Raw genomic sequence first — 22,013 nt, forward strand, 5'->3', positions numbered from 1 at the left:
AAACACTTACTGTTAGGTCCTTTTATGTGAACACACTCAACAAATATTTATTAGAAACAGAGACAGGTCCCTGGACTTTCTCTTTGTCCCTGGATTAGAACAAACTTGTGACAGAGAAACAGTAACACACTTCAAGCAACACTAGATTCCAAACCACAGGTCGTGGGAAAGGAAGCAGCAGGCCAATCTATTTGTAGTTTTACATGAAAAACCTTTTTTTTTTTTTTTTTAATTCTTGTTATGTTTATATTTTGTGGCCATGTTGTAAACAGAAATATTTCATTTGTGAACTGTTGTGATACATGTATGGCATGTTTCTTGTTGAGGCAGCGATGTGTTTTCTGATTTGGCACGGTGAATGGTGAGTGTGTGTGTGTGTGTGTGTCAGAGAGAGAGAGAGAGAGAGAGAGAGAGAGAGAGAGAGAGAGAGAGAGAGAAAGAGAGAAAGAGAGAAAGAGAGAGATGAAAAGGTGCAACTAATGTGTGAACAGGTAGAAATTCTCGGCCACCGTCACTGCAGGTAAAACGTGTGACGAATATCCAACTTTTCTTTTAATGACAACCTGAACAGTAAAAACTTATTTTCTGGGAGGGTTTCCAAATCCAAGCCAGGCCACTGTTTTATGTGGTCCTAAATCGGGCATGTGTCCAATCATGTATAACTTCCATATTTATTGTATTAGAAATATAAAACAACCTTCTTCATTACAAGACTCATATTTGGGCGAAAGAAAAAAGTTTTTGGGAACAAATGAATAGAGTTCTCCGGGGGGAACAAAGTCCTGACTTCTAGTTGGACAAATGTAACTTCTGTTAACATATCTGTGGACTGGGTTCTGATGGCAGGCGTATTTAATTTATAATATGAACAATGATGCAAAAAAAACATCTGATCTCAGCAAAATAATGGAAGTGAGCACTTGGACCTGCAGGGTGAGTGTAGAGGTAAAACTTTGAAACTAAAACAAAAGTGCAAAGTAAAGTTTTCAGTCCAAGGTTTTTGGAAAATGAGCACCAGTGAGACATTCAGGCTACAGTGGAGCACAACGACGGGAGAGAAAAGACAAGCTGAATGAAGTCAGAATAAAGATGAACGTCAATCACAAAGGTGAAACTTGTGAAAAAAAAGAAAAGAAAATAAAAGAAATGAAAACAGTTGAAATCTGTTGGAATGAATTGGATGCCAGTCAATGTTCAAATGCAGAGAGAAAAGTTGAATGTTGAGAGTGAAGTGGAAAAGTCAGAACTGAAGTCAAAACATCAGGACAGAAAATTAAACAATTGAAACAAATTTAAATGTTGGGAAAGAAGATGAAATATATGAAATAAAGTTGAAATGTCAAGACAGAGGTGGAGGTGTTGGAAATGAAGTGAAATGATGGGTTGAAATGCAGCTGAAATACTGAGCTGATTGTCTAATTACTTTTTGTATTGTACTTCCATGTATCATTCATTTAACTTTCTGACACCTGTCCGTGTGTGCACAGTATGTACGGATGTGTGTATGTATGTATGTATGTATGTATGTATGTATGTATGTATGTATGTATGTATGTATGTATGTATGTATGTATGTATGTATGTATGTATGTATGTATGTATGTATGTATGTATTCGTACAAGTTGCACAGGCAGCATGAAGCCTGAACTTTATCTGAGGAATGGGATCTGATTTCCAGCTCGTGCTTCCATACTGGTCTCTAGCTCTCCGTCTCCCCGTGGACGTTCTCCATATGTACTTTGAGGTAGTCGTTCCTGGTGAACTTCTTGTGGCACAGCTGGCACTCTGCCATTGGCCGGTTAGGGTTGTGTGTCAACTTGTGTCTGCTGAGCATCTTCTTCAGACTGAACGACAGGTCACACACCTACGAGACAGAACCAACACATGCTTTTAATAAGCCGGTAAGCACGCTCACCTCTCGTCTTTGTTAGAAACACGTCTGCTGGCTCCGGGTTGAGGTCCGTCTCTCTTTCACTGCATTTCAACTAATTCTCTCTTGTGTCACTCCTATTTTCTTTCCCGTTTTTCTTGCATCTTTCATTTCTCTTATTATATATATATAATATTCCCTCAGAAACGGGCCGGACTGATTTGTAAATTGCACACTCGGCAACAGAAATACCCCCCACCCCCACCCCCACCCCTTTTTCCACAGAAGTAGCAGGAGGTAATGCATGCTACTTAACATCCATCTTAAATGAGCCATTTTACACTGAACAAATGACTCCACAGCCCTCTATCAATCAGGATAATCCACCGTCTGCTGCAGTTTAACGTACAGCTCAGAGCATCCCAGCGTGTGTCCTCCTCGCTCCATCTGTGAGGAACTGCAGTGCCATGAATTACATTCAGAAAATCTCCCAGACAGCAGGGAAAAACAGCGGAGAAGCTCTGAATGGAAGCCATCACACGATATCACATCAGTGGCCTCTCAGGTGGACATTAGCATTGATGTGCGATCGTGTTGTTGTGCACGACTCCGACAGGCTACAAATCACATCCAGCATTGGCAAAGGAGCTTCAGTTTTTACAGAGTCAAGCAGTGACGGCAGCTGAAGAGAGCGGGGCCTCCGTGTCTCATCGTAACCCAGATGTTACTGGATGCTTCGACAACATTTTAATGCTGTTATGACAGACGCAGCGTCCAGAGCCCCTCCAGCTCTTCTGGAAAATGTTCCTGGAACGCTGCAATTCTTTTGTCTCCCTCAAAATCCACCCCAAAATACAATCCACATGTTTTTTGGATTATCTCTAATACTTTAGCGCCAAATTATTTACATGAAAATGTCTCTCTCGGAGCTGGGGAAAACCCATCCAGATGAACGCTGGATGTTGCTGGATGACACCATGAACGGCAGGCGGACACTTAACAACACAAGTGTTAAAACTCAAATCACATTTGTGAGTCCAGGGTTTGGTATTTTTTTTATTCTTTACTTGAGACAAAAAAGGGGATATTTAACTCCAGAGTGACAAGCTGAACTTGTTGAGATTTTGTCATATGAGGAACTGTCAATCAGTGTCCAGGGCGGCTGTGTCAGCCTCAGTAAACTTCAAAATGATAAAGTCTGTAGATTTAGTCAAATATATCACTTTGTAAAATTTCCTTTTTTAAAGGTAAGATTGTGATTCATGTTTTTGAGGCATCAGCTGTAAATCAAGCTGATTTGTGTTTGAGTTGTTTAAACTTGTTTACATTTTCATCCTCAACTCCACAAGGTTGTTTAATGTAAAACTGTGTTTTGGAGCGGGAGTCACATTTTCTGACATCTCAGGGCTGACATGAGGAAACATCATCACATTTGTCCTAATTGACCACTTCAGGATTACATTCATAAGTAAAATGCGTCTGTCACTGCATGTTGGGATCATTTGGGGCGAATACAAAGCCTTGTAAATGCATTACACTTGTTAACACTGGCTATGTTGTCTCAGTCTGGAATCACTGAACTGAGCTGCAGCAGCGAATGATCAACAACTGTGAAGTTGAGATTCAGCAAATATGTTTAACATGTGACAAAGCTAAAAGTATTCCTCATCTCAATTTGAAGCTCATGATCTAAATATCGCCAGAGGTTCAGTACGCCCCGGAACTGGTTTAATACAAAAAGAGATTCGAATGAAAGTTAAATGGACTTTTCTTCAATTGCAAGTGGATTTTTGTGAATTTATTCATAATGATAGTAATGTTTTTAAAAGTTTAAGCCACACTGAATCTATAGAGATGAGTCTGATGTGTCTGACTAGAACCTGTTCTGACTCTGAGAGGTTGGGCTTTGGGGCTTTTCTCTGTGGAGCTTGTATTTTCTCCCACGGGTCAAACACACAAGGTCAACCAGTGACTCTGAATCGCCCGTTGGTGTGAATGTGTGTGTGTGTCTCTCGGTAAAGGAGAATCCAGCCTTAACTCAGTCAGCTGTGACTGGCTTCACGTTCCATCACCCAACATTTTGGAGAGACCGTTTTAGTGTCCTAACCAACTCAGTGTGACAGAATATGGTGATTAACAAACCCGCCGTTTTCCCTTCAGTCCCCATGTGTTTTCATCAAACGTCTGTGAAGCTCAAGAATAACACAAATACAATTCTTTCCAGATTGATTCTATATGTGGGGAAGAATAAAATAGTGTTATACAATATTTACTGTTCAGTTTTGATGTCCCAATAAAATAAAATATCAAGTGTAGAACATGCTGTTTCCACTTAGAAGTTATTCTTTTAGAGAATCACAAAGAGCCGATCTGGAGCTTCATGCTGAGAAATAATAAAAAAGGAAATGTAAACACAGCCCGGTTGAACCTTCTTCACATTTGTGTCCACGTGGTTCATAATCAGACTTTATCTGAATTATCCCGTTTCAGTCAGATGATGTCTTCAGTGCATCAGAGGGGTGGAGTGTTTTGACCACAACCAGCTTAAAAGCTCATTCTTCACTCTTAAAGGATTCAAAATGGGACAAATATGAGGTGACCTTAAACTTAAGGATAGAAAATTTTAATTAAATCATCCCTTGTGCTACATTTGAGGAGACTCCCAAGAGGTGTTCTTGATTCATGTCACATTAACGGGTCAATCTGAAAACAGAAGGCCTCCAGTCAATGTTGATGCATTTAATATAATGTCTATTCTGCTTACAAGCTTGTAGCAACAGATCCTTGGGCTTTATGGATACTCATGACATCAAGAGGTTTTGTGACTTAGTGTTCATATAAGTCGCTCCTTTAAGAGTTTCTCAAGACAGTTGTGACTTTCCAATTGAAAAGCACAGAATGGTACACCAGCTCCACCATGTTTCCACTTTGTACAAATGGTGATGAAGCGCAGCACTGAAATACGTTTTGTTCCAAACACTGACAGCAAATTGTGTCGTGTGTTCTTCCAGCGGCCTCTGAGGATAATTACTCTTCCAACAGTATTATAAGCAGAGGGTAATTTCTCCCTCTGATCCTCTCAATGTGTTTACGTGAGATCAGCGCACTCGGCCCCTCCAGAGGACTAAGATTACTATCTGCCTCAAACTGAGCCACAACTCATCCACACTGCTGAACTCCTGCCAGAGCGCCAGAGCAAATATGCACGCAAATAAAAACCAGTAAAAATCCAAAGCACAAAAGTGACTGGTTTAGGTCGGCCGGTCACTCACGTCACATTGGAAAGGTTTCTCCCCTGTGTGTGTCCTCATGTGCTCGTCCAGTCCTCTCTTCTGGCTGAAGGCCTTGTTGCACTCGCTGCATTTATATGGCTTCTCCTGCAATCACACACACACACACACACACACACACACACACACACACACACACACACACACACACACACACACACACACACACACAATGTAAAGAGGACCAATCATTGCTCGATGTGCTGAGGAACAATATTTAAAACAATATTTAACAAAGTTTTAGGCACATATGGAGGAAACCTGGAGGAAGAAGGTGTAATGACCCACACATGTACGTGCGCGCAAACACACACAAACACACACAGACACACACTCACACAAGCGCACTGAAAAATCCAAACACAGCCGAGTGGAAAACACTAGAAGATGTGAAATATCCCAGCAACGTGTTCGCTTTCTCACACTGGTGCCCTCTCACTTCACACCCGGCATTCTCCGTGAGCTTATGAAGATATGAAATGAAAGAGTGTACAGCCCCTGCAGTAGGGAGGAAATGACCGGCATAGAGGCCATCAAAAACACATGGATTCCTCAAAAGAGTAAGGAAAACACGGAAGAGAAAATCCTTTTGAACATGTATCGGAGCGCGGGGGCTCTGGGGCTGTAGAATATCACTGCTGCGTCTCCAAACCTCATCGGTCCACCAAAGAACATTTCCTCTGTGCCTTCTGGAGGCCTGTGTGTGTGTGTGTGTGTGTGTGTGTGTGTGTGTGTGTGTGTGTGTGTGTGTGTGTGTGTGTGTGTGTGTGTGTGTGTGTGTGTGTGTGTGTCTTGGGGACGGTGGACAGTAGGCGTGTGACGTCCACTGTGAGAGGAAGCAGTGACACCTAAAAGGGCAGAGGAAGATGACAAGCATAGAGATATCCATCCAGGAGCCGGTTCCCACTGTCGCCCTTTGGGAGGCTGTTTTTGACAAGTCTTGCTGATAGCAGAGGCTCTACCCATTTAAAGCTTAGTTACCATGGGAACAAGGGTGAATGCAGGAAGTAAGGGTCCTGGGAAAGGCGCTATCATGTAGGCGGGGCGAGGAGCGCTCAGTGACACAGGATACAAAAGGAGGTAAAGATCAGGTTCACTGCCTGCGCTGCTGCGAGGGACTGAAAGTACGCAACTGTTTGTGCACATGTGAAGGGATAAAGGGCAACAATGGAAATAAAGCTCTGTGTGTGTGTGTGTGTGTGTGTGTGTGTGTGTGTGTGTGTGTGTGTGTGTGTGTGTGTGTGTGTGTGTGTGTGTGTGTGTGTGTGTGTGTGTGTGTGTGTGTGTGTGTGTGGAGGAGAAACCTGCCTTGAGGAAATTCACTCTGTCCTCCTTTATGTGATGCAAATTTCCACCTAAATCCTCAGCTTTAACAAGCATCTGCTTTGTTTTTCTTTTCTTTTTTGCCCTATCGGGGGGTTAAGGGATGCTTCTCAAACGAAAGGGAGAAAGCGACATGGGGTCAGAGTTCGGGGGTCCAGAAGCACATGGATGGATGATGTGGTGTACCCAGAATGCATCCCTGTGACCCTGGTAACATCGAACATCTGTACCTGGTGACCTTCACTCTCCGGCAGCTGTTCACCTTCTGACCCTTCACCTCTCAATCGGACCACTCTCTCCAAAGAGCACATCGATAAATGCGAGGATGGAAGCTTGTTTACTTACTCCCATGAAGTCAATCGTCTCATATGACACGGTGAATCCGCAGGTATTTGTGAGGCAGCAGGCTGACAGGGCACTGAGTGGCTTTGCTTTCGGCTTCAGAAATGAACAAACATCTTTTAGCAGTCAGATTGTTTTCAAACCTGCTGGAAGCATGGCTCCAGGCAGGGTCAGTCTGTCTGCCTTCCTCTGGATCCAGACGGAGACACCACCACAGCTACTAAACAGTATTTTGTGCAGACGTTCGTCATCCAATTAGTGAGCCTCGGGCTTTTCTGTTAATGCCACTATTAGATTGTTTAATTTGTGGGTCACAGTACAAACACAGACATTTATCTCAGGTTTTCACATCCTATTTTAGAGCTTTTTCAGACTTTCTTTCCCATTCTACAGGTGTAATCGGTATAAGCTATTACTTTGGGAAATAGTTTGTGGTTTGTCACTATTATTTTCATTCATCTCAGTTGTGTTTAGAGTTCAGTAGCAAACATAAGTTTTACCTTGTGGAAAAAAGGCTGTTTGTGTTCAATACATCGACAATGACAGCGTTGAATTGAATTTTATTAATGCTAATGTGTTTGAACTTATTTAAGTGAACCCAATAATAAAGCACATCCTGAACACGTGTGTTTGTGAGGAGTTTGACTGTCGTCAGCACACTTGTAAAAACTAACATGTTTGGTTGATTAATGACTCCGAATTATGAGTTTGTGTGTGTGTGTGTGTGTGTGTGTGTGTGTGTGTGTGTGTGTGTGTGTGTGTGTGTGTGTGTGTGTGTGTGTGTGTGTGTGTGTGTGTGTGTGTGTGTGTGTGTGTGTTGGTCCTGTAATGGACCTGTTCAGTGGACACCAGCATACAGTCAATGTAAACTGTGATCAGCTCCGGAGGCCAAAACCCTGACTTGTATAAAGAAGGTATAATGGATGGAGAGATTTTAAAAACTTCTGCTCTTTGGTAATAACAAGGTTGATAAGAAAGAAAGAAACTTAGGATAATGCGATAACATTTTAATGTCACTGTAACTAACCCGTCCGAACAGCTGAGTCAATACTGATTTCTCCTAAATTAAAATAAATTAATAAATTAGTTGCAGCAGTTGGAAAATGTACCACTAAGTATACTATAAGTACTCATCATTTCATGATATAAATCTTAAACCCCAAGTACAAGTAGCAGTTACTTTTAGAGTCAAAGAACATACAGAAACAGCCCAAATACATCACAGAAGAACGTTATATAGTGAAATATCAGCCTTTCATACTCCAACGTTGGTTTGCAGTATAAGCTCACAAACTGGAATTGTGTCTTTCTCCAATGGTATATCCATTGACCATGAGCTCTAACTCATTGAGCCAAATGACATTGGTTTTTTCTCCATAGTGACTTCATCTGGCTCTGCTGTTTGTAACTGTTCAGCCCATATTTCAGGCAGCTGCGAGTAAAGGCAGATCTGGGAACCATAAGAACTAAACATCAGTCAGTTTAATCAGTAGCGTACTAGAAAATGATACCTGCCTGCTTGGACTAACCTGGGCCGGATACCTCCCTTATCAACACACATGGAGCTGAGTGCTGTGCTCTGGACAGCATTAACATTCAGCAGAACTTCAAAATGAAGTAAGTCACTGAGGCCGGACCGTCACAGTCAAACCTGCAGAGGCTGATGATGGAAACCGATGATGAAACTGATATTAGGTCTCATTAGTCAAAGAGACACTAACACACATGTCCAGATGGTCTCAAAGCTCATGGAAAGTGTCCCTTCGGTGAAAAAGTGAGGCAAGCAAATGAAGTTGGGAAATGACCTCATGACGTCCAACGTTTTCCTTTCTCCACCCGACACGTCCTTTAGGTTCACATGTCCGATCCACCACAACGTTCACTGAGGCTATTTATTGTTATTTGGTCAGAACGCCGTTTACAAAGAACGCTGTTTTTCCCGCTAACATCACCGCCGGCATAGCGAGGAGCGCGATGAGAGAACCTGCCAGTGTCGGAATGACCTTAACATTCATGGAGGGAGGGAGTGTCCCACATCTGAGACAGGGAGGAGGCGGAGTCACTTATCATTAGTGTGAGACAGTCTCCTGACACAAAAAACCTGGAGCACAGGGTTCAAGATTGCATGATAACACTCAGAGAGGAGACCTGAGAGCCGGCCTCCCTTTCACTCTTTCTTTGTTAAAAACCCATTCACCGTCGTATCAATATTATCTCACCTGTATTCTGTAAGGAAGCTCAAATATCTGCACCAAATAACCACCATCCCATTTAGCTTTTGAGGTCAAAAAGAATTTTATTACGCTCAGCAGGTTGTCTTGTATATTAAGATGTATCAAAATAAAGAACTACAACATCCTGTATGCAGACTACTACCTTGTGATGGCGGAAGAATCCTCAATTTATTCATTCGTCATCCTGTACATATTGTAAACTTTAAGGTGTATATTTAATTCCGGTTGTTTCAAGCTCAATTTTCATGGATATTTAGTTTATTTTGTATGAAACATGTTATATTCTGGAGCTGCAACAACAGAATTTTCATAAATACTGTATATCATCCATCTGTTCATCTGTCTATCCATCCTGCCGTCAAGTCGTCTGTCCATCCGTCCCCCTAGCGATCCATTTAATGTGATGGCAAACTAAAACTATAACAGTTGTGTGAGAATTGGAACATTTTCCTGTCATTGGTCCTTTGGCTCAGAGAAGACAGCTTTAGCTTGCATTTGTGGACAGAACGATGGGCTGTGTTCACAGACACTGATTCCAGGACGTGGAAGTGTCCCGAGCCCATACAATCAACACCATCTGGTTGTGACCTTCGGCTTTGTCCCATGCACACAGTTTTCTTCGGATTCTCAGAGTCTCCAGATGATATTATACCCAGCAGATGTTGAGATCCTCAAAATATTCTGAATTTGAGAAATCGTCCCAAATGGTTTTCGAGTCAAGTTGTCACAGATTGGTGAGCTTCTCTCCATCTTTCCATCTGAAAGGCTGTGCCTCTGTGAAATACTCCTTATAGCCACTCATGAGACTCACCTGTTGCGAGGAAACCCTGTTGAAACTTTGCAAAACAGGAAAATCATTATGCACGATTCTTTTTTGGATTAATTCGGACGTATCCAACCCATTTATATATCTTTGATCAACTCTGAAATTTACGATTATATTAATTACATAGTCAACAAACTCGTATGTGAAACAATTCTGACTTTATCTCCACAGTAGGCTGAAGTTTTCATTGACGAACAATGCTGTGGCAAGTGAAACACAACACACAATAATTGAGAAGGAAAGAGTAAAACTTCAGGCTGCACAGTGACGCAGCAGTTAACGCTCTCGCCCCATGCGCCTCATGGCCTCATTAATTGATGACCATAACACCCCTGGGTGTGAATGTGAGTGTGTGTGGTTGTTTGTCTCTGTGTGTTTGTCCTGTGATGGACTGGAGACTGTCCAGAGTCAATCCTGCCCTCGTCCATAGCAAGCTGGGATCAGCTCCAGCACCCCGCAACCATGAGGGAAGGGAAGGGATGGATGGATGGATGGATGGATGGATGGATGGATGGATGGATGGATGGATGGATGGATGGATGGATGGATGGAGAGTAAAACTTACACGAGTGTGCGTGCGGATGTGCATCTTCAGGCCGTCGTTCTTGCTGAAAGCTTTGTCACAGTAGGGGCACTGGTACGGACGCTCACCTGGGAAACAGAAATGACAGCATGATGAAACTTCAGCTGACACCAGCACGCAAATGAAACTGGTTTGAAACTCAATGTTAACATCTGAGCAATACTTTAGAGACATTTAACAACAAACACCTACTGGAGGATGTCTTAGTCCACACATGGGAAATGGACAGCGGACTACACGTGTCCCCTTTAACTCTATTTCCATTCAAAGGTGTGTTTCTATTCAAAAGCTGTTAAAACAATGTTATTTCTGAGTGGCAGCACTTTCTTTAACTCGGCTCAATTTCACCTCAATGAAGTTTGGTGGCAATGTAGATGAAGAACCAGTTCACTGTTTCCACCCAGTAACCAGGAGACAATTACAATTTCTGACAAGGTTCCTGTAACAACATTTATTGTGGCATATGCACTGACAAAACATAGCCCCGACTTTATTTCCCTAAACTCCACATTGATTTCCTTTCTGCTCTGCTCCAAGTGGTAAACGGCTTGGTCACCTCGAACCACGGCTACATAACCTCGTAAACTGACTGAAAACTCGGAGGCTCCACTGAAGTCGAATTGTGGCAACAGCAAAATATGTTTAAAATATGTTTTGGTGCTCAGAAAGACAGAGACGACTGAAAAGGCCTCAGAAGCATTACTCTGGCTCGTGTAAATAAACTTCCTCTCTAACATTTTCTTCTCTTTGGAAAATGATGGACAACCTTTGAGTAGATGTCTGCCTCCTCTTGGGCTCATGTAAACCTGTCTGAAGACTTTAACACAGTGGGTTCAGTCAGGCTGTGGCTTGACAATCACACACAACGTGACAGTTTCAATCATGCTTCAGCTTCAGCTGCTGGCCTTGTATTGTTTCAGTATGAACTGGAGGTTAAAATAAGATTTCTACAACTGAAACATTGCACGTGGGTGAAGCCCCCTATTGACCACAACAGAGGAGCACTGCTCACCAAGAAAGAAACATCGAACAACGTTTATACCACACACACACACGCACACGCACACGCACACACTCCTGAGCTTCTCATTTCTGATGTACACCGACTTTCCACTACAGAACTGGCTGCGCTCCGTGGCGTGTTATCTGAGCTTGGACTGGCCAACAGTTTAGGAGAACATCAGAGGCAGTGTGGCTTCTCCCCATCGGATCAAAAGCAGTCCAGCCAAACTCTTACAGATCCTATCAGAGCACACGCCGCTGACGACAAAGAGAAAGTGACAGGCTGTCAATCAAACACTCCACTGACACATGGATCTGTTTACCATGCACTGATCCACGGGCCAGATATGAGCTTCAGAGCTGATTGCTAATCTATAGAAGGGATGTGAGGTAACTTGGAGACGTGTGCAGAAATTAAGGATTCAGAGATGGGGAAACATCAAATAAAATCGACAGTTCTGGGTCCAATAATTGACTGATTTATTTCATATGGTGAAAACTAAGGATTAAATGCACTCATGTCCAGAAAACTAAAAATATATATCAGGGACTGACCCCCCGCTCCCCCACTAGATCTTATATTTTTTACCAATGAAAGAGTTCCTCCAAAATATTCCGCCTGCAAGTGTATAATATAATTAAATAAACTGCTGACAGGAGGAGACACCTACAGCTACTATTTATTGCCTCACTTCTCGTCGCTGTAACATAATATCTCTTCAGTGACTAATTGGTGAACAGCCGAGCAAGTCATTTTATTTATGGGGGAGATGTTTTGCCCCTTTAAGTAATAAGGTTAATTGGCCGAGTTTCTCTGGGATTCAAAATGCAAAGATGCTTATTGAATCAGAAAATCCATCCTGGGAATAGATGAGAGGAGTAATATTACACCACTGTTATAAACACGACTGCTGTAGAAATACTCTCCTGGTTCCCACATCAAGTCCAGGTCTGGTTAAACAGCCACGTTGTGAGAGTTTTATCAAAGTGTGTGGGGAGAGCGTGAGAGGAAGTCCAGGCACTGAGTGAAACCAGCCACCACCTTCCATCTAGAAAACATGATTATTTCTCTTTATACGGAATTAACTGTGGCCATACATGAAGGAATTCACATTAGCTGATCAATGCGAAGCAAAGCCTGTCAAGTCAGTTCCTCATGCTGCTAAAGTTATTACTCCTGAATCTTGATCAAAAGTTTGGGAAATGTTAAGAGAAAAATTCAAAGTGCAGGCTAGAAAAAAGAAACAAGAGATGGTCTGATAAGTGGATCTGTGCGTTTGTAAGGAGCACTCTGATCTAAATATGCAATTGAAGTCTGAACAAGTTGTACCACGAGCCTAATGGACTTAAAAAGCTCAAGTATGGTACACGCAGTGTGGACAGAGTAACCTGTGGATCAACATCGGAACCTGCTCTAAAACAAGTAACACATTTATGTTCCTAATCACAGTAACAAGAAAGCATTTGACTTTTTAATCAAATAATTTCTTCAGCACAGATTTGCAACTTTCAGTTTTGTTCATTCCGTCTGATGGTACCGTGGTTCGCACTCATACCAAGAATGTTGTTGATTCAAGTCCTGGACAGACTTTAGTGTGCAGAGTTTGCATGTTCTCCCTGTGCATGGCTTTTCTCTGGGCCCTCACATGTGTTTGTTGACCCTAAAGTTGCTGCTGGATGTGAATGTGAGTGTGTGTCTGTTTCTCTGTGTTTGGCCAGAGACGGACTACTGACCTGTCCAGGTGTGTTCTGCCATCGTACATTCTCAACTGGGATTGGCTCCAATTAAATTAAGCAATGAAATAGGCCTTGATCAGCATGATCCTGACAAAGTATCACTCTCTGGGATACCAAGCTCTTCACACTACTTCAGAGTGAAGAGTCAACGGAGGCCTTCAGGACACGAAACTCAAGAGATTCCCTCCACATGTGATGTACAAGTGTGTCTCTCAATCCTGGTCCTGCAGAGCAGTCACACCGAGTGAACTGATGAAGCTCCAAACTTCATGGTAATTCTCTTTTTCATGAAATACTATTAATGCAGTTTTGCATTAAATTAATTGAAGAAGATGGATATTTCACCATATCCTCTTCCTCTGTAAGTATTTTTGATTTGCATTTTCCATGTTAATATCAGACAAATGTTTTGAGGCATTTATCTTCTTGACAGCTCATACCTTCAAATCTCCTGCAGCTTGTTTCTTTCAACTGAAAAGCTACAACTGCTGTCATGTAGCAGTCATACAAGTTGGGGTCTAAACCCACCATAAACCTCCCACAAGAGGGCTTCAGAGGAGCACCAGGAGGCGCGCTGTGACACACAGCAATAAAAGGAGTAACCTCGGGTCGGTGTGGAGAGGGTTAACATGACACATGTGGACTGATTACACATAGTGAAACATGTGCAGCAACGTAGCTCAGCCTTCTGTCCCAAAAATCCCCCTTCTGCACAATTTCAGCCTCCAGGAGGCCTTTTGTTGACAAACAGGAAAATCTGAATCCCAGATGTGTTTTGAGACAGAGGAGAGCAAATCCTATGTCTTATGTAGCATGTGTGGTATCGGGTTAAGGCCCGGCGCTAGCCCTGGGGAGTCCTGGGGAAGGCATTAGTGTGCTAATAGCAGCGCAGCACAGTGTGCTAGTGTACTCTGTGGCTTGGATCACATCCCTCCCAGGAGCTGGAGATTGTCAGTTAATACACGGCGCAGACAACCACACCCTCACAACAGCGAGGCTCGCAATAAGTGCACACCAATTCACCTACTTAACCTATCCACTCTTTGGCTCCCAACATGTGCATCTCATCTGGAAAATGCAAACAGAGAAAATGACGGGACTCAACGATTTTAAAGAGGTCAGTTGTAAATGTGGTCAATCTTAGTTCACGTAACACACACAGGACTGCTCTGGGTCAACGGTTGTGGGTTTTGCGCCGATTCGGCCTTCTGAGGATTAGACCAGAGCTTGAAAAACAGAATCGTCCCATGTGGAGCCGAAAAGAGACGCACTTTGTCCTGTATTACCGTGAAATTCATCAATAGTCTGTAAAAAAAAGGTGTGATGACACAGAACCCCGCTTATCTCATTGGCCGAGGCACGATTGCTGGCCAACAAGATACCGCAAGACGACAGACGAGCGTACAAAGCAGCACGGTGACTCAGATCGTACACCTTCAACCAGCAATGCTCCTCCGAGACAAATACTGTGTTGTATGTGGTGCTATACAGATAAAGTTGAATTGAATTGACAAAGACATGAAGAAAAAAAAAAAGAGTTGACATGGAGAAGATCACTGAGCAGCTTTGCCTGGTTGGCAGGGAAGAATGAAACGACTGCCAGTGTAGTGATGAACCATGTTTGATATTATTGATGGTTAGAAATAAATAAATAAATAAATACAATTGATAAATAATATATACAAATAAATACCACTGAAAATAACCTATGATCACTTATGACTCAGTTCAACTTCTCATCTCTATTGGCTGAATAAACATCTGGATGGATGATGTGACTGCAAACAGCCTTCTGGAGAACCTCACTACAGAGCCTCGCTACACAACCTCACTACACAGCCTCACCACAGAACCTCACTACAGAGCCACACTACAGAGCCTCACTACACAACCTCACCACAGAACCTCACTACAGAACCTCACTACAGAGCCTCACTACAGAGCCTCACTACAGAACCTCACTACAGAGCCTCACTAAACAACCTCACTACAGAGCCTCACTACAGAGCCTCGCTACACAGCCTCACTACACAGCCTCACTACAGAGCCTCACTACTTGTAGTGGACTGGTGTGAGGAACAAATGGTTTGCTGAATGAATCAGACGTGAGCTCATTGTCACTCTAACTGTCTTGCTCAGAGTTTTACTCTGTAACTGAAAGACCAACAACTCCTCACTGCAGCCAGAGCTCAGGAGAAATATAAATGAAACAAATATTCTGTCTTTACATGATGGAGCATGGAGCTTTTCAGTTCATGATTTCAATCTTTGTTTTTTTCTTTTTTACTTCAACTGCAGCCTACAGTCATTCCCTTTGAGGCACAAAGATTTTATGTTTATAACCTTTTTGCACTTTTCTTATTGCGCTATTGCATAATTACAGGAATGTTCTGCTTTCTATTGTTTTCTATTAATTTATGTAATTCAAAGTTAAGCTTTTCTGTCAAAGACAAGCAATTTTTTTTTAACTCTGTGTTAATTTAAGCTAGAGTTCTGTCAAAGAAAAAAAAATGTATTCTATGAAGCAAGAGAATTTTCTATTTAAGGGAGGTATTGATTTCATTCAGTTAAAATGTATATATTGCGCTAAAAATAAATTCCTAAAAAATAAGTTTGAATGTGTTCATATCATATGAATATGCATCTACTTAAATTCAGGTTCAAGTTAAATAGTAAAAAAAAAAGTTTAACACACAAAAAAGAGCTAAAAATGTTCCCCACGCCAGGATGAAGGCTATCGGGTCGGCCGCCCTGCCACTGAGGTGTCCCTTATTTATTTTCCAGGGAGTTGGCAGCCGTAGCAACTTCCCATGGCTAAATGGGAAGTAAACAAATTCTAGGCTAATCTCAGCGGTAACAATCCTGCCACTTTGGTCTGTGCACTTGGTGCAAGAGGCTCGGTGTCTGTACTGCTGAGTGTTACTGTAACTAGAAACCCTCCACTTATTCTCCAGATTGAGCCAGATTGTTTGGGGATTATGAGGGGTGGCTGCACCGCTGAGCCAGGGCTTTATGTGTGTGGAGATGGTAACTGATTTAGCATGTGCTGAAACAGTACACCATCTCTTTGACCCTGGGTGTCTCCCCCGACCCCCCCGCTGTGGCCCTCACACTCCTCGTCTGCTAATCGATCCGTTTGGCACCCCTCCTGAGTCGTATATGTGTGCGCGCACGAGGCCTTGTGTCTGGTTAGCAGATGGTCGGCTTTGTCGTTTTCCTTTCTCGTTTTCTTGCCTGCCCGTGCATCGTCCGTGTTATGGAGAACGCTTTGTAGCTTGGGGGCTCCGGTCTGAAAGACATTAGCGCTGTCCGTCAGAAATTAATTCCTGGCTTCCTCCAGTTCAGGCAGACAGTGGCCCTCCACTGTCCTTCCCTCTGCCCCGCGCCACATGCCGACAGGGGCCACCGAGGTAACGTGATATCAGTGTGTTAAAGATGATAAGAGATCCCCTTTGATGAGCCGTAGAAACGCCCAACAACTTTTACACTTGACCTTTCCATTACAGACGGGGTCTCAGTAGATTTCTCCACTTCCTCAAACAATTCACTTAAACTGGCCTGTGTGACAGTTGCTTCTATCACAGATCCACATCCGAGCCTCGCCACACATGCAGCTGATCGGAGCCCGACACGTCTCAACCCCAGTCCACAACCCAAAGCCGGCCCCCTAAAAAGAGCTAAGTCTGCTATGGCGATGCCCAATTCATCATGGAGACACACAATAATTCACCACGCGGTGATTTTGCTTTACAAGATTGTAACCATGACCACAGTCAAGACAAACAAAGTCATCTGTACGTAAATAGGTTCAGTGATCCCAGAGTTCTGCCAGATGTCAGTTTGGGGGCAGCTGTTGTGTCGTGAGATCACATAAAGCTGCAGTGCGTTGCTTTAGAAAACATCTAAATGTGGCTGTATATAATTACCACAACAAATGAAACTGATATTGAGACAATGAATAACCTCTGTGCAGTGTCAGTGGTGTGCCTAAAGTGAGCTGAAAACATTAGGTACTGAATTTACTCAAAGAACAGAGGCTTTCTTCTCCGATGCCACAGGGACTCGACTGCAGCCAGTGTAAAATAAATAACAGAGAATATTAGTATTTTGGCAGAGGGCATGAGTATGATTATAAAAATGTTTAAAAATTACCATGGCAATGATTCGCTGATGTTATAACACTGCATGTAGCACACCACTGCAACATAAATGTTCAGATCATGGAAGCAGATCTCAGAGCAATCCCAACATATTAAATATACAACCAAACGCTCCTCCCTCTACATCGTAGGAAGGTTAGTCACTGAGGTTAGACCTCTACGTATGCCATTGAGTGTATACAAGCTGCTCATAACATAAAGATGGTTTTACATGAATGATTACTTTACAGCTGGTAGTTTGTTGATGCAGGTATAAACCACAGCCTGTGAATAAGAAATCATAAAGTAATGTGTTACTCTAACGTCAATTTTAGGTGTAACATGTCAGTAAGTACTAAGAATATGTAAATAGTATGTGTCAATTAGCTTTTGTTATTCTTTCTACTGAAGGGGAAAATTCTTTGTGCCACTTCAAAGACTGTAAATAACATTCCATCCTGTATCCACAGTACATTAACTTACCTTTAGGAGAGTTTCTATCTTTATCCGCTTCTGTCTACATGTTTGTATTTTCCAGCAGCTTTTCTGTGGCTAATGTTTCTCATTGTCATTGGTACATATATCCATTTGTTTTAAGAACATTCCGATTATTGCAAATCGTTCTCCACCTCACCTCACTGACTACAGTTCTGTATCAGAGCAACACTCTGGAGATAACGTGCATATTATTAATACTAACGTAAATGAAAGGGACAGCTGAATATAACACCAGTACTAGTTGCGAGTCCAGTAGTGAACCTACAGAAGAAGCTTGAAACTTTATGAAACTACACATTTTCAGTTACTTGCATAACATGTAAGGATAGAATAGAATGTGATGTAATCTGGACGTGTTTCTAAACAGGTAGGATGAAAATTCACTGACAGACTCCCAAATCCATTATACCGCTGAAGCCTGTTAATAACTCCGGCAAGAGCAGAATGTTCTGTTCAACATGCTGAGTGAATCCACGTAACATTTCTCTTCAGCTTAATTTGAATTTGATGAACACATGCTCCTTTCCAGGAAGCATCTTTTATTCATTGGAGGACTTCAAAACATTTGGAAGACCATTGAACCAGAAGTCCAGAAAACAGACCCATGACTGCAGAGCATAATCAAACAATAATCTCTCAAAACAGAAATAAAGACACATGTGAGAACATGCAAACTCAGGGTGTGTTTTACTGAGCAGGGAGAATGTGGACTGGATCAGTGCTCATAACTGAAAAGACAACAATGAAAAATGTGGTTGACATTATTTTCTCGTTTTAACTACTTGCAGTAACAAGTAACTGAAAAAAATAGATACTGAGATTAATGATTGTGTGAAGGTAAGAATGTCATTTTTATATAGTCGTTTTATAGTGAATCATTGCTACAAATCCTAGTGCCGGCTGTAAATGGCATTATGTCATGAAATCAGTGTGTTTGAACACATCACTCAGTAATCAGTAAGACTGGGGTTCCAGATACACCCAGGGAATATATATATATATATATATATATATATATATATATATATATATATATATATATATATATTAAGCAGGGCGTAAAGACAATCTCAATGATTCACACCTAACATCAAATCTAAAACATGACAGTCAGGCTACACACTATTCTTTTATAAAGATTTAAAAGGTACAGAAGTTTCTGAGCCTCACAGAATAGCTAATAATAATAATAGCTAGGATTTATATAGCGCTTTTTGTCAAGCTGCCTCAAAGCGCGTACAGAGACCATTATTCATTCACACCATCCCACCGGTGGCGGTAAGCTGCGTTGGAGCCACAGCTGCCCTGGGGCTGCCATTTCGCACCATCAGCCCCTCCAACCACCATACGAGGCAATGTGGGTAAAGTGCCTTGCCCAAAGACACAATGACAATGACTTGGCTAGAGTGGGATTTCAACCACCAACCCTCCGGTTATTGGAGGACCGACTCTACCACTGAGCCACTCTTGATAATGTTCCTTTTCTGCATCAGTTTCCTGTATTTCGTTGTTTATTTATGTTTAGTATAATTCAAACATTTCAAAGAGTAGCTGTCAGTATATGATGAGGTACAGTGAGGTACACCGGAACAATAAAACTGCTATTAGAGAATATAAGCAAAGCAGTTGTATTCACCACACCACATACAAACATCTTCATCTGATTCAAAATTCTTTCATGACCCTTCGCTGGATGGTCAAAGACAACCAACGGACTGAATGCCCAGGTCTCATGAAGAGGAAAGTTGTTTCCCTTTCATTTTCCTGAGACTGCCTAATAAATTGACAGTGAATACAGTAGTACTGTACACGTTGAAGCTTATTTCTATAAGCGCTGAAATGCAAACAGCAGTTTGTTGTAATGCAGGGGCTTTCTCTGGCGGCTGCTGCCAACATGACACGTCCTATGATGTCAGTGTGACAGCCAGTCGCTGGCTTTTGTCAACATTTCCCTTGGCACAAATAATTTTAATGGCCCCACTCCGCTTATTCACCACGTCGTGGCACACATGGTGGGAAAATGTGCTCTCACCAAGCTCTGAAGTTGAGAAGATCATATTCGCTCCATGGCGGGGCCAAGAGGAATCGTTCTGAAAATGATAGAAACATCCATCATGTCTGCTGAGCTCCACCACGTCCCCGTCCAGCTTTCTGACAGCCCGAGCTTTATGGGCTGTTTGTGATCTCATAAAGGCAGCTCTCAGTGAAGACGCACGCCTCTGTGGCACTAAAGCTAATTTGTTTGAGCTTAACATGATGTTCTGACCAGATTCAATTGAAACCCAGTTCAGGGCAAATATACAGTACATAACTTCTCAGCTAATCCAGTTGCTTTTCTGTCAAATACTTTTTAACCTGTTTCACGCCTTTCTCACCATTTCCCCTCATAGAGCTCCAGTGTTTGTCTGGAAAATGATGAGGAAAGGAAATCTCTGAGGAATCCCCACAAAGTCGTCTGTGTTTAACAGGTAAATAATCAATGCTGACTTGTTCCTGTGAAGCAGGAAGACAAACAAGGTCAAGCTTTCCTGTCCGCAAACTGGAGAAACTGCCGTTTTAAAGGCCTCCGACTCAGCTGGTGGTCGTCTTTAAGAGATCCACGACTGAAATAGACAACGTCCTGAAGATTTCACCTTCATCTCCACTGTCCCTTTATGATGTCAGTGATCTACTGACATGAGGATGAGTTACATGAGCCACGTGAAATAAACCCTCAACGTTTGTGATGAATCTCCTCGGGATTGTCAGTCAGGGAACGGCTCACAGCTCACAGCTTACACCAACACACACACACACACACACACACACACACACACACACACACACACACACACACACACACACACACACACACACACACACACACACACACACACACACACACACACACACACACACACACACACACACAGAAACACACAGAAACACAACAAACAAAAAACCCCACAGCCTATAGAATGAGGCGACAGATTTACAGCCAGTCAGGGTCAAGGGTCATCCGGCTGGATGCTTTCTTGGAGTGGTCTTTTCTCTCTTTGCTTCTTTCTTTCTTTTAGGTGTCCCTTCGGCTCCCACCCCTCCCCCAGCATTCCTCTCTTTTGTTTATTCTATATAAATACAATCAGACTGGGCTTGCGGACCACACCGGCATATCGCCCCTCAACCCCACCCCCACCCTCTTTCTGCTGGTTTGTCCTTCAAACAGACACATGTACACAAACATGGGCACACACAGCTCGCGCACACACAGATACAAAGGGGTCTGTTGACAGAGTGTGGTCGGCTTGTCAGTGGACCAACAGTCAGATGTCCGTACGATTTGACACTCTAATCTTGTAGACCGCTGGAGAGAAAGTGCTCCATCAGGAAGTCAGGTTCACTGGAAGAAGAGTCAAAGGTGCATAAAGGGAGGAGCTGAGGAATCGTCTGTGAGTTCACCTAATAAGGCCGATAAACTACTTCTAGTTAGCGGCACACACAAGAAACAGACAAGACAGTAGAGATGATGTGTAAGTGGGGGAAAAGTGGGTGACAGCCAGAGGGAGGCAAAAAAAACCAAAGAATAAGAAACAGGGAGTGAATCCAAAAGTGTGTGTGTGTGTGTGTGTGTGTGTGTGTGTGTGTGTGTGTGTGTGTGTGTGTGTGTGTGTGTGTGTGTGTGTGTGTGTGTGTGTGTGTGTGTGTGTGTGTGTGTGTGTGTCCATGCCAGGTCTCTGCACCAGTCTGTTGGTAAGGAAACACACAGGAATGTGTAGCTTTCCAGTTTAAAGCAGTTTAATGAACATCCACGGCTCTATTTTCATGGTGTTGCAGGACTGCTGCTGCAAAATGATGCCATGTCCTAACATTAAGACATTAAGACATTAAGACACGCTCCTTCCTCTCCTTTGGGCCTATTGCTCGATCTGTGCAGGGAGGATGGTGTGAAGATGGTGTTTTGGGATGTGACTCATGAGTAGCTGGTCACACTTTACTCTTGATTATGTGGCAGAAACGGGAGAGTCCCTGAAAACACTCGCTAGAATCTGACAGATATTACTCGTTTGTTACTAGTTTGTCTCAGCAGTATTATTTACATTTGAATCTGCTATGAAACTATATTTCTACAGGGTTGTACAGGTTATATTTCTAACCCTAACCCTGTGTATGCAGTAACCAGTAAAGTTGA

The 22,013-nt window shown here is 42.6% G+C and overlaps 1 protein-coding gene across 1 annotated transcript in view; it reads right to left on the bottom strand.

Moving 5' to 3' along the window:
- Positions 1–253: 253 nt before the first annotated feature.
- prdm5 (PR domain containing 5) overlaps positions 254–22,013 on the bottom strand; it is a 50,481-nt gene continuing 28,721 nt past the window's right edge. The window contains exons 14-16 of the mRNA XM_080472668.1: positions 10,452–10,537; positions 5,144–5,248; positions 254–1,865 (exon numbers count right to left, since the gene is read on the bottom strand). Coding sequence (XP_080328794.1) covers positions 1,701–1,865; positions 5,144–5,248; positions 10,452–10,537 — 356 coding nt within the window. The 3' untranslated portion in view covers positions 254–1,700. The remainder of the gene's footprint in view (positions 1,866–5,143; positions 5,249–10,451; positions 10,538–22,013) is intronic.

This window comes from Lipophrys pholis, assembly GCF_963383615.2.
Source record: "Lipophrys pholis genome assembly, chromosome: 10".
NCBI lineage: Eukaryota > Metazoa > Chordata > Actinopteri > Blenniiformes > Blenniidae > Lipophrys > Lipophrys pholis.